Source organism: Diadema setosum, chromosome 1 (genome assembly GCF_964275005.1).
Source record: "Diadema setosum chromosome 1, eeDiaSeto1, whole genome shotgun sequence".
Taxonomy (NCBI): domain Eukaryota; kingdom Metazoa; phylum Echinodermata; class Echinoidea; order Diadematoida; family Diadematidae; genus Diadema; species Diadema setosum.
In genome coordinates this window covers 20,284,886-20,298,883 of record NC_092685.1, presented here as the reverse complement: position 1 = coordinate 20,298,883, position 13,998 = coordinate 20,284,886, and the positions used below count along the sequence as shown (strand labels likewise).

The window sequence follows — 13,998 nt, the reverse complement described above, 5'->3', positions numbered from 1 at the left end:
CACTTCAACTGCAGTGCTCACATAGATGACAAAGAATAGATGCCTCTGCCTTCTCACATATAATCATTATGTTCTACCACAAGCATGGCTAGCTACAATTTGTACGTATTAAAGGAGCACTCCAGACGATTTTCATATTTTCACATCATGTAGTACATAAATCGACAGCTCCTAGATTTGTGAAATTTATTGTGGTTCTCAAGCAGAGAAACCAATACTCTGGAAAATCTTAAGCAAATTACACTGAACAGTGTTGATGACATAGGAGCCTGACATACATGTATTTCAGAAATCTAGCAGTGTAATTTCATTACATTTAGTACCACTTTCTTAACATGTTCACCTGTGTGAAGATGCATGCCTTCTTCGTTTGTTCTGCTTCCTTGAGCCCAAAATCATGCATTCTTATGGTGAGGCTGCCATGTCATCATCCTTGTTCATTGTAATTTGTTTTAAATTTTGAAAACTTTTTTTTTTTCATCACCCCAATCACTGTGAACTCTGAAACTCTGTACTCAGTAGAACTAATTTACAGTTGTTCAAATGAAAAAGCCTGAAAATTATCCAAAGGTCTCCTTTAACCTTTCAATGAAGTCCATCAATCTTGACCTTTCATTTAAAGGACTGACCTTTAACCCCTATTACAATGTGTAATTCATCAAACAATTGTGTGTACTTTATTATACAATTCTGGTCATCAGCATACAGGGCAATACTGCCTGAAGATTCAATAAAAACTCTGCATTTACATGTACAGTCAAACCTGCCCTGGCGGCCACCTCTCTATAGCGGCCACCTGTCTACAGCGGCCACTGAAAAATCCCCCCGAGAGAAAAGCCATGTTAAAGACCCTGTGTATAGCGGCCACCTGTCTAACGCGGCCAGCGGCCACAAATTTTGTTTCCCGCAGTAGATTTTAACCTGTCTATAGCGGCCAAAAACCCGATGGAGCCGTAGCCGAGCCAATAATTCAGCGTGTTTTTCTGCTTTTTAAATTCTAGCCGTGCCAGTCATTCCCGGGCAGCGTTCAGTGATCACTACCACTGCATTCATCACTTATTCAGTCACAATAATGCACTAGTGTTAAGCTTTCTTCATGACTGTGCACATGCTACATGTATACTACTGTGCGACAATTTCATAAACACCGGCATTTTTCTATGCATGATACACACGTGTGCATACGTACACACATACATGTACATGTAGACAATGCACACAAAGTTGGATCACCTGTCTATAACGGCCACTTTTTCCGTATCCCTTGTGTGGCCGCTATAGACAGGTTTGACTGTACCTTGGTTGCTTCTAGTAATATTCTGTACAAACATGAGTCTATGGGACAATGTAAGCTTTTGATCATTACATAAAAGTTTCATCAGGTCAAAATCCGAAAAAAAAAAGTTTGCCAAATTTAAAGATCTGGGATATCAAATTTACTAACCTAACCTGTCCTAAACAATGCCAACCTTAAAGGTGCTGTTTACCATTGGGATCAATGATTTCAAAAAATGTTAGAGATATCACATTTGATGCATATGTGTAGGTCAGTTGTATCACAAAACATCCTACCATATAAAAATTTCCCCCAAAAGCCTAAAATATAAGGAGATATCACGAAACCAATTAAACTGTGAGATGAATTAGTCTAGAAACATTTTTATCATACAATATAACTACTGTTTACATTTGAACAATATACTTACTTAACATTGATAATACTGATTAAGTTTTTTTTTTCATTGGTTGTTTCTATCCCTAACTCACATTTTAGAACCATTTTGACTAGGTAAGCTGGGTTTGTGTTTCATCTGCAACTGGTAAAGAATGCCTTTAACCTTTTGTCCAAGCTCATCTCTGCTCTCTCTCTCACTCTCTCTCCCTCTCACCATCAATGTGGCGGGTTTTCTTATTCATACATGCATCCATTTGGATACTGTGGTGTAAAGTATAATGCTTGAGTATCTCCAGTGTGAAACTGTATGGGCTCGGGTTTGAGCCATGTATACATGTAATACCCCCAGTCCGTTCAGTGTGGTATTTAGCTATCGGTATACTATATGGAGAAATCATTCGATTCCTTGGCCACTGACGTATCATGCCGTATCATGCGTGGGATGGACATAAAATTAGTACCCTCCACTAATGCAATTGCCCCCCCCCCCCCCCAAATCAAATTGAAAACAAATAGAATGCTGTGGGCCACAAATCGCCACGGAGGAAGGAGAGCCGGGGCTGGTAAAGGTCATATTGACCCACCTGCCATTATGTGCTCTTCACCATAAATCATGTCATTCCCACTGCAATCTCTCAAAGAAGCTGCAACGTAGTGAAGTAAAGGGGGACACTTGAAAAACACTTAAAACTTGCTGAAACTCTCACGACTACTTGCTGACCACAGCAAGTGAGGAACTACACGTACAACTCTCCCCTCAAACACAGAAGGAAAGTATTTCAGTCAAATATTTGCTCTACACTCGATACAATATAACAGTATAACCCATCCACCCCCTTCCCCCCCCCCCAAAAAAAAAAAAATAATAATAATAAATAAATAAAGCTCATGAATCTAACAGATGTGCCTATGCACAAAGCATTATAATAAGATCACAGCAAGAGGATATTTTGTTGTGAGGTTATCCAGCATGACATTGACAAGTTTTTAATCTAGACATATCTGGATGATATCAAGATTTCATCTATTTTTACATTTTTTTTCTTTTTTCTTTATTTTATTCATTTGTATCATTATAGTTGTCACATCTTCCTATGCTCACTCCACATTTTTATTTACTTATTTTATTTTTTTTTTTTTTGCACATAAGAGTCCCTGGTAGATTAGGTAATATATTAGCAGAGCTGTCAACTGGGATCACATAATCTGCATGAGCTTTGCTCAAGTGCAGAACAGTACATGCAGTGTTGTAACAAGGCCTTCCTTGGGAATCCTGATAAAGCTTGAAGCCATGTACTAGTAGAGATAGCATGGTAATGCCCCTACCTGTACTCCCTGATTACACAAGTTCAGAAAACCTTTGAAATTCTGGCTGTGTTCTGTTATTACAAAATCATCTGTATATTGTTTAAACATTGTGTACGTACAATTATGCATCATTAATTAGCACTCTTTGTTGCAAGAGAAGTAATTAATCCTATAAGTAATATTCTTGTTCACAAGAAACACATTGTACATCTAAGGCTGATGTTAAAACATTACATTCCTAAAGAGGAATTTTCATTACCTTTTAAAAGTTGTTGATCTCCTCTGAATACAATATGACACTAAGTAATGTGGGTTTTGTTTTTTGTTTTTGACAAAAGGCTGACTGACTCGTCTTTTACCAACATCACAACATATGCAATATGCATCATGTAAAATGATAGAGAAATTACAACCATCTCCATTTACAGGATAAAGCTACTGATATTGTCTAAAGTTATCAAAGTCCATACCCAAATATCACTTCCCTGCACCTATATTCTGATTATTAATCAGATGTCAACAGTGAAAACAGTTACAGAGATAGTTTGTTATCTGTCTGTGTGTACACCATTCATCAAGTACATGGTAAATATGCACTTCCTTGATGCACTTGAGCTGTTGTGTCTCAGTAGATAACTGAATATCAATAATGATGCCCCTGGTTCAAGTCCCCTGGCTGCAACAGTTGTGCCCCTAAGCAAGGCCCTTTACCATCATTGCCAAATTCTTTGGGAAGAACTCAAAGCTGTCAGTCCTGAGGTTGCTTGCTTGTAAAGTATTCAATGCTTTCTTATTAGTCATGTGCAAACGTAACAATAATTATCTCAGGTGAGCTGTTTAAATAACCTCCTGCCTTAAAGGTAGGGGATACCTTTTACAGACCTCCCAAAATGCAGCAAAACATTAAATATGAACCTCAGGGGACTTGTTTAGGCCACTGCTGAGAAATTTGGAAGTCAACATTTATCTACAATTTGAATAATGCACAAAACTCAACTACTCAGTAGTTCTGTGTGTCAGCCACACTTAAGCCTTTTTGTTGCAGTCTTCTGTATCTTTTATCTATAAACACAAATCTAAAAGTATAAGAGCTGATGTAATAACATATAGAGTGTGTGGCAAGAATGTATATAGAAATGTTTGTAAGTTTGGATGAACTTTCCCCACAAAATATACATGATGGACACACATACAGTGCATGGGTCTGCAAAGGTAGCCTAGTAATGTACTGGAATTTACGGTGAGCCCCGAAAAAAAATTCAATTCAAAATCTAACGGTCAATAAAAATGTATTAAACGTTACCTTCCACTTTCAATACTTTATGGGAGTTTCTAAAATGATACTCTCTTCAACACACCACTGTATTTATACAACTCTTCATTTAAGGCATGCAAATGGGATTCCCTACCTTTAAGAAACATGACTACACATATATGTACTTATTCAAGTTGATTTATGAAATGTTCAGAACTTTGGAGTAGTAAGAAATACTTTTATGTAATTCTTATATCCCACACAAATTTGCAGCACATATTAAGAGTTAAGTCATCGAGATTTACTGTAGTTCACTTGATTTTAGTTACATGATATGCTACTCTGTGAATAAATTATTTCCTACCCATTTCTTGAATCAACAAACACCACAATAACAAGTCCTTTTCAAAACTGCATGTGATGAATACAACAGTCATGCTCATTTTACATATTGAATTTTTGCACTTTGAAAAAAAAAAAACACATTTGGACAACATCATTTGTTTTTTTCTTTATACTGTTCTGAGACCTTGAGTTCAGTTAATGTCAGATGTATCTAACTCCAGGTATATTTTAGTTCTTTGACATAAATTCAAGAAAAATAGATCATGACCTTCACATCCATTGTTTTTTAACTGTATGACTATGCAATTATGACTTTGTTATGAAGATGGTGCATACAGAGTTGATGCATTACTGCTGAGAAGACCAATTTTAGAATATTTTCATTTACAACAAATGTATGTGAATGAACCATAGGATTCAGACGGCTATGAGGCAATAAAATCATTGTCTTAATTTTCATGTGTTCAAGAGCAATGTCACTGTTTTTCATGCAAATATGTGAAACTGCTAAATTGTATGGAGCTGTTGGTCTGTTGACTAAAAGTTCTTCTACGCTACAGTTCTGATTGCTTGACTTCATTCTGTTCTCAAACACAGAGTGGAGTTTCCCCCGTATCAATTGAAATACTGTACAAGGAATCATAAAACTTAAAGCAGTATTCTCCCCACTTTTTGATGGGAAGAATCTCGCATGGAACCCTCAGAGAGAGTCACAGATTTTCTCCTTTATTTTTTTCATATTTTTTTCTCTTATTTCCCCTTTTTCTTGTTTAAAAACCCAAGGTGTGTATGGGACAGAGCTACATTACCATTCCCCAAGTCTCATCGAGGAAATGAGTGAGACTCTTGCCTCAGAGGTCTTTCTCACACTTGCACATTTGAAAAGATTCATCTTATGTTTCAAAAAAACAAAAAACAAATGAACAAAAATACACAGAGCACAGAGCACTCAAATAACAACAACAAACAAACAAACAAACAAATAAAAAAACCAACATGGATTTCCAACCACCAGAGTCACAAGAGTCACCTTCTGGGATGGTGTCTACTTTTTTTTTTTTTTTTTGACGAGAATGACTCAAAACATTTTAGTTATTTTGCATCAGATCACATTCCCATGGAAGGAGGACATCCCCCCCCCCCCCCCCGGCCCCCAGCATACACCCACTCTCCCAACTTGGTTGCTTACAGGCGTAGCTTCTAGGGCAGCATTCATGCACTACAAAATTTCACGCCTAGCTACTTTCTGACCTTTGCATCTGTTGAGGGTGTTTCACAAAAGAATAAGAGTTTTAATCAAGTTTTGGTATAGCATTGGTTTTCCAGTTCAGTTTTTATTAGATGTTTTCAGATTCCACTTCAAAATTGTTATCAAAATTGCCACAAAATTCCTTACTTCTAATTACTGCTGCATAAAAAAAAGTTTTCAAAATTGTAATTTTCATTGGGAAGTTAGCATATATGAGATACACAGCATGCTATAGATATCTACTCAACTTTACTAAAAATTTATGATCAACTTGAATCCTAAATTTGTGCAACACCCCCTGGTGGAGTTGGGTGGGAGGCTGTGCACAGCATCTCCTCATTACGATCAGTTCCATCATGGCACCTGAAATTCTACTTAGAACTCTGTATTTGGCACCCGCACTGCTGATTCCAGACCCAGCCAGGGCGAAAATCCAATTGATCGAGTCACACAGACTAGGGAGACAATAAGTAGATTTTCTGGAAACATAACAAAAATAAAACAAAAACAAAAACCTGCACCAAGGTTCGACCTCCCGTGCCAAAATATGACCTCATGCAAAAAGGTTTGGCATTTACATGCGTAGCAGACGAATGCTGGCCAACTGGAAGACAAACAATGTATGCCTACATATCGAGGGAAAGCGGTGGACGCGGGCGAGAGAGCCGAGCCAGCCCCCAAGGGATGGGAGCGAGCCGAGGTACTCGGTAAAAACAATCGTCAGCACAGCCGCTAGCCGTGATCCTCTGACGTGACTGCGCCGAGCTAACACCGATCGGATCGTAAATCGGGTTGATAATTACTGTCATTTACACTGCATGTAGGCCTACTTTACATTACATGATTCTATCGTAATGTTACTCTACCGGAAATGGCGGAATAGAAGAAATCTCACCTCGTAGTTCCTGAATGCTAAACCGCTGAGTTGTAGGCTCTCACTTTCGACACTATGACTGTCGTATTCCCAGGTCAGGCAGCGCGGCTTGATGCGGAATGATGCCCGTCGGTGGTGTAGAAATGTACGCTGCGACTTAAATCTCTACTGAACTTCACAGGATCATAAGCAGCATCACACATGATAATTCGACTAGCTAGCTAAGTAGGTACGAGCATTGGTAGACAGAAAATGCCGGTTACCGGACCCATGCGCAGTCACACTCTCCGTTTGAAAACGTTTTCGGGAACAAATCGATGAATTACCCATCCGATGATCGGAAAGAAAGTATACACAATATACACAGTATACACGTAAATACCATTGTATGTATAAATGCGATCGCGAGAGGGCGTCGTATACTTTATCATCAACTCGTCGAGCTCGGCTAGGCTAGGCAAGTCCCAGGAATTTCTGCCCGAAGAGGTAAAAATTATTTAAGCCTAGATGTAATGTATTTGTATCCATAACGCTAGTGTACTGTAATGCCACTGACAAAAAGAGGTGCATGATATACTGGAGAAGAGAGGCTGCTCTGCCCTCCTGCGAGGCCGCGAGCATGCGATGTAACGAGGTTTTGCGTTGCCGTAGTCCCGTACATAGAATTTTAGGTTGCTCACTTTTCGCGTTGATAACCTGTGTACAGAACATCTTTACCTGGTCGTAGGTAAATTTTAATTAGACCTAACGTTAGTAAGAGAGTATATGGTAAGGGTACCACGTATCGGCAGGGCAGGGTACCTAAACATCGGCACCCTGTGTATCATAGCTGTTAGCGTATAGAATGATAAAGTACGAAGGGTATGCCATGACTGTGAGATTAAATTTTACTGTAAAATTAGCTAAAAGTGCACGGTGTTGAAATTTTCGCGCATTTCGCGCAACCACAAGCTAGCGCGAAAATGAAAGCACGCGAATATTTTTGCGTGCTTATGTTCCAGTAGTTGATATCTTGATTCTGTGGAATTAAAAACACGCGAAACTCTTCTAACCCGGCCAAGCGCGAAAAATTAGTCGCGCAAAAATATCTACAGTTGTACTTTTACAGTAAATTTTAAGTGCCACAAGCCATGAAAATAATGATAACGAAGACGTGAAAAACAAACTCATCCCATATTAAACAAACTTACAAACTAAACTAAATACAGTTCGGTTACACATCTGCTTAGTAAATTGCGAACATGATGCATGACTGTGAAATTCATGTGCATTTAAAGTGGTACCCTCAATCATACTGTGTCATTTCACTCAAGGCAGGAAATACCCCTTGCATTTGTATTACACATAATAGATCTAATTCACAGGCTCAAATTGCAGGGGCGGATCCAGGAATTCCATGAAGAGGGGGCGTCTACAAAATTAAAGGGGGGCGCATGCACCCCACCCCCATTTTTTTTCTTTTTATTTCTTTTGTTTTAATACAAAATAAAGGGGGGCACGTGTCCTTTGTACCCCCCTGCCTGGATCCACCACTGGATTGTTGACTTGTAGTTGTAGACTTGTACTGTACACGCAGAATTCTCGGGTGACAATTTTTATTTTACTGTAGAATGGGTAGAGGAAATCCTGTGATCTCATTGGTTAAGAGCTACTAGTATGTGTCGATTTTTTTACTGGCTGCACACAGAGTCACAAAGTTAGACATGTTATCCCGCACTTGTAGCAAAAGTACGTGCACTCGTAGCAAAGGTTCACGCACTCGCACTAAGCAAGCGTTAGCACACTCGGTACTAGACGCCTATTTGCTAAGAATCATGCATCCAGTACTTTTTTTTCGGTAAAGTACTGGATGCGTGTTTTTTTGTTTGTTTTTTTGGCTCTTGTCTATGACAAGCCGAAATGAAATGCATCCTGTAAATTTGCCATAGGATAGAAAAATGGATTTTTGACAAGAAAATTACTCATTCTATAACACAGATGACGCACATGTTTATTTGTGCTTCGAGTCTGAATAGAGTGCATGCAGTAATTATGGAATTTTATTCCATAGTTACCTTATGCACACGATTCCGACTGACACACTCACTGTGCGTCATTTGTATACTGTGCACTAGTGCAATCTCATCATTTTAATAGACCGCCCATTCCCCCATTGATAAAGCATGTGAATCTAGTAAATGGCAAAGATGTGTTAATGATAATTAAAAAGTGCTTACATATCATAGACAGCTTCTGGTAGAGGTTTTCACATGGTTACATGACTGGCATGAATGATAGTACTCTGACACCAAAGATTCTTGCTATTGCCATTTGGTCTACTGCTCATCACATGACCTGAGGTAAAAAGCAACATTGCATGCTGTTGAGTGATAGCACTGACTTTAGAGTGTGAGTGGAAGTATGATATATGTGTAGGTACACAAGATACATGTATTATGATATAAATAGTATCATGGTATGAAAGGGTATTACACTCAAGATGTTTTCATTTTGGATGTAAACAATGAAGCAAGTGGATGTGAAACATACACTGTATTAGACCCTTTTTGTGTGTATTTAGAAGTGTCGATTCACATAGAAAACCTTATAGCATCGTATACACAGAAACCAAAGTCTGTGGCACAGAAAGGGTTAAGACAGTATTAGAATTGAAGTCAATGTCATTTGGGTAAAATCCAGTGGGAGTGATTAAAGTGAGTTCAAACACAGAAATTTGACTTAACAATTTTTCTTGATGTCTTCTGCCCCAAAAGAAAATTTGGACTCATGTCCAACTTAGAACTTCAGTAAGATTGATTGTTGTGGCATGATTGCTCAATATCATTCACTCAAAATTTGGAATTGTTGAAATCCTAATGTGGCTCAATTTGTATTTACCAGTAAACATATAACTTGCTGTGTTGTTGTTGTTTTTTGGTAGATGGCTGCTGTGAAGAATTTTATGTTGACATCAAAGACATTAAGTGCTCACCAGCATTTACTGAATGACTTCTCCAGAGCCTTCAGGTAAGTTAATGTTACATAACAAAGGCAAGGTTTCATTTCCCACAGCAGATGTTATGCCTCACTATCTGTAATTCATGATGGTGATGATTTTTTTTTTTTTTTTTATATAAATGCTATTCTGAATGCCCTCTAACAACACCATGATATAGGGGAACCAGCATGAAAATCATCTTAAACTGAGTTGGATCCATTATGATGTATGGTATGTGGAATGACAAAAAGTAACATTGTATATATTCACTACCAAGTCCAGAAATGGTATAAAGCACAGTGTTCAATAGAATTGGTAGGCCTGTTCTTGTCTTTTATAATCAATATCAGGCTGTTCAGTTGAAAAACAGAAATTTTCAATGAATATTCATTATTTGATCTTCATACATAGATGTCAGTCCAATATACCATATTTGCCCAAAGTTCTCATATTTGCAAAAATTCTTATAGACTGCTTGTTTGGAAGCAATTTTGAGGCAAAGTTATTTCTCATTAAAGTGTTCTAGAAGATCATAATGTATTGAGGGTAATGCATAATGAAACAGAAAATAATGCCACATCCCTGAAAGGGCTCCTTTTACTATGGAAATACCCAGTTTCATGTTTGCTGGACTACTCTTTTTATAAAACAAAACTCTAAACTTATTGTCTTTTGGAGTCAATTACACACATTATTATATGTAATGCACCTGTATAACAATTGCAAAGTTTGTATTTGAAGTGAAAGCTTTGTAGATGTTTGGCTTACAACACTTTTCTTCTCTGTCCTCGACAGCACAACAACGCCAAGCCAAGCTATCATCCTACTGTCCCGCCTGCGGTGTGTGGACAATTCCGCACTGGGTGCAGAGAATGTGAGGCACAAACCGCCTCGCTGCATACACGTCTACAACAAACAGCGGGTGGGCAATGTTGGTGACAAGATACTCGTCGCTGTCAGAGGTCAGAAGAAGAAGGCACTGATTGTCGGAGTAAAGCGGCCTGGAGCTAGCATGTTGCCGCGCTTTGACACGAACAATATCATCCTCCTTGAAGAGAATGGCAATCCCACAGGCACGCGGATCAAGGTCCCGATCCCCTCACACCTCCGCAGCAGACCAGAGTTCTCAAAAGTCTTTGCAATTGCAAGTAAATTTGTTTGACACATACTTGCAGTGGGCAAAACTCAGAAACTTCACATTCATTATCACAGCCTACTCTCACAGACTTTGTGAAAATTGTGTGGAATGATGCAGGTTACCGTGTGAGCTTTAGACTCTGCATTGAAACAATAAGGATTCTTACGTTTGATGATTCGTGAAATGTTCATGAGGTGTGCAAGGGGTCATTAAACATTTGATATTGTTATAAGTGAAACTTGGAAGTGACAAATCAGGTGTTGAACAATTATGATCTGTGGCTATATCATAATGATATTAAGTTTTTTTATTTTTTATTTTTTATTTTTTTGCTGCATGTAACTGCTACATGTCCATACAAAAAGAGATTACCCAGCGATCTGGACATTCAGGTGAACATTCAGAAAATCTGTCATTTTGGTCGTTGTGATGATGTTGACAGTGTACACATATTGTACTGAGTTTTTTGACTGACCAGGGATCCGTTTCATGAAGTCATCACATAACAGTCTTAACATAAATCTCAGAATGTCCAAAGTCGCACATATGTAGCTATATATTAGATATTAGACTTTCAAATCCATTTCATGAAGTCTCTAATAAGTGTGTTTTATGATTGAAAAGTCTCTCGTAAGACTTTTATGAAATGGACCGCAGGACATTTAAGTATTTTGGGCATTTTCTCCCCACCCATGCACCTCCAAAGAAAAAATCAATTTGGACATGTAAGATTCTCATGTACATTTGATAAAAGAGTACAATACTTTTTTTTTTTTTTCACATTTAACACCTTTCAAAATCAGCGTGGGAAGTAGGGTAACCTTCCCTTATGTCCAAAAGACTTGTGAATGTCAATATGTGCTCAAATGAAATTTAATTTGCTTCTTATGTTTAATGAAAATTTGATTGCAAAGATCAACTTCAGTTTCTTTTATTGAAAGCAGGAAATATATAATGTATACATTTGAAAGTCAACATGTGCTTTAATTGGAACAGATAATATCATTCTTGTCTTACCCATTGTCAATGCACTGGAACTGAGTTATGATTTGAAACTTAAAAATTGTATGTAAAGAGGGAATATGGGAATTGCATTGACTTTTCTCGAATCCCAAAAGCTTTCTTTCCTGCCTGGTCAAGACAGCCGGCTTTATTTGAAAAATTACTGACAGCACCCACCAGAGTGTTTTGAGAGTAAATGTATGTACCCTGTATTAACATATTACCAGCAAAGCTATGTGTCGTTATTGTCATACAGGTTGTATGTTGTCACAGGGAAACCCTGTAATAACGAATGTGCGTACAAGGAGGTATCGCTTCTGACAAGGTGTACTCAGCAGTCCCGATTTTTCATTCCTGTATTTATCTGGTCTCTTTGTTAGGTCTACAATGAGGTACAGATTATATAACGAGGTAAAATCTGCAGTCCCAGCGATGTACTGGTAGTTATAACAGGGTTTCCCTGTATGGTCAAAGCTGTCACTTGTAGGCACCTCTGATGAACGTATTGCAATAGCAACACTACTTTTTGGGGGGCACAAACCCATTCAATAGCTGTGACAAACAGTTGTCACCTGTCTAAATGCAGCCAGTAGCAAACCGATTATAATACATCTACATGTACCTTAACCAGTTTCTGACAAAAGACAATGACCAGTGTCTGTAGTGTTTTAGATTAGCATTGCAAAGTTTCATGTCTAACCATTGATACGTGTACCCACAACTTTGGCCTTGTCGTGAAGCAACAATTATCAGAAGACCCAATACAACAACCATACTAGAGCTACTCACATGTTACTTATGGCAGCTTAGTCACCAAGCCCTCTACTGGCCAAAATGCTAAATCCATTGCCAACTTGTGTTTCTGACATTATTGTGTCTCCTACTACACCGTACACCATGATAGAAATGATGAATGTTGAGTACATGAACATGTATGTAATACATCACAGTCTGATAAGTCTGCACAGCATAATGTGCATACGAGTGCATGCCACACATGGTACACGTGCAGTGTAGTTAATTGGTTCTGCAAGAACCATAACAATAACAGTAAAAAATAAAATAAACAGGAATTTAACAATGAAAACAATAGTTCCATATGGCCGCCTTTTCAATTTGGACTTGTAGAATACATTGTCATTGAAGCAAAGGACATTATGTAGATATCAAAGAAGAGCATGTTTTGTTTTGGATGTAAAATGATCATCCTTCGAGAATTATGGTTCTTGTTGCAGGAAGAAATTGTCCAGTAGGCCAAGATTCACTAGTTGCTAATATAAAAAGCTAATTGTGCAGGCTTGGGCTGAATTGTAAGTTGTTGTCATTGTTGTTGTTGTTGTTGTTGCTGTTGTTGTTGCTGCTGCTGCTGCTTCTGGTTTTCTTAACACATTCACCTATCAGTATTACAGAAATATCAAAATAAGAATTCATAGTAACACAAAATACCCAAGAGGTAGATATGATATAATAAGTACTTAGCTCTTGTTTATAAAACAACAGTATAGCAAATACACACAGAGCAACCATATTTATATACACTGTAGGTTTATTAAGTTCATTAAATAGTGTAATCAATTGGTGAAAATGGATTAGTTTGTTATTGATGTAGATCTCGGCTCGTGTGCCTCAAAGATGGCAACTTAAGTACACAAAATATCAGAGTGATTATATGTTGTCTCACATAAGCATATCCAAGGCAATAGCCAACAGAGGGGCAAAAGGCAGAGTTGTACAAGTTATCAAAATTAGGCCTTTTTATGGTACACATAAAACACAACCTTAGCAATGAAAGAAAATTTAAATATGTCATAAAATACAATGATATAGATATATACATATATATATATATATATATATATATATATATGATATATATAATGTTGCATATGTAATGCAACATTTATTCGCAATAGTTATCTGTCAATCAAGCAAAACACATCCAAACGACTTTAGTAATCCTTTGGTTTAGTAAACTTCATGTTTTTAGGGCGTCATGATCTATGTATGTGCCCCATTCCTGCAGAAGGTGGAAATTCTTCATGACTACATGGGGGTGTATATGTTGATGACAATGCACTACTGCGAAATATTTGGGAGGTTCTTGTTTTTGCAAATTTTGCAAGGTTTTTATCTTCACAAATTTCGTAAGTCGGGTGCTATTTGCAAAGTTAAAGA

At 37.8% G+C, this 13,998-nt stretch overlaps 2 protein-coding genes across 2 annotated transcripts in view; one reads left to right on the top strand and one right to left on the bottom strand.

The window, feature by feature from the left end:
- LOC140228055 (calcium permeable stress-gated cation channel 1-like) overlaps nucleotides 1–6,864 on the bottom strand; it is a 115,219-nt gene extending 108,355 nt beyond the window's left edge. Inside the window, exon 1 of the mRNA XM_072308461.1 lies at nucleotides 6,728–6,864. The gene's annotated coding sequence lies outside the window, so the exon portion shown is untranslated. The remainder of the gene's footprint in view (nucleotides 1–6,727) is intronic.
- Nucleotides 6,865–7,126: 262 nt separating this feature from the next.
- LOC140228045 (large ribosomal subunit protein uL14m-like) lies at nucleotides 7,127–13,131 on the top strand. The gene is made up of 3 exons (XM_072308449.1): nucleotides 7,127–7,192; nucleotides 9,627–9,712; nucleotides 10,479–13,131. Exons 2-3 carry the CDS (start codon nucleotides 9,627–9,629, stop codon nucleotides 10,843–10,845), a joined length of 453 nt encoding a protein of 150 aa, XP_072164550.1. The 5' UTR covers nucleotides 7,127–7,192; the 3' UTR covers nucleotides 10,846–13,131.
- The last annotated feature ends 867 nt before the right edge of the window (nucleotides 13,132–13,998 follow it).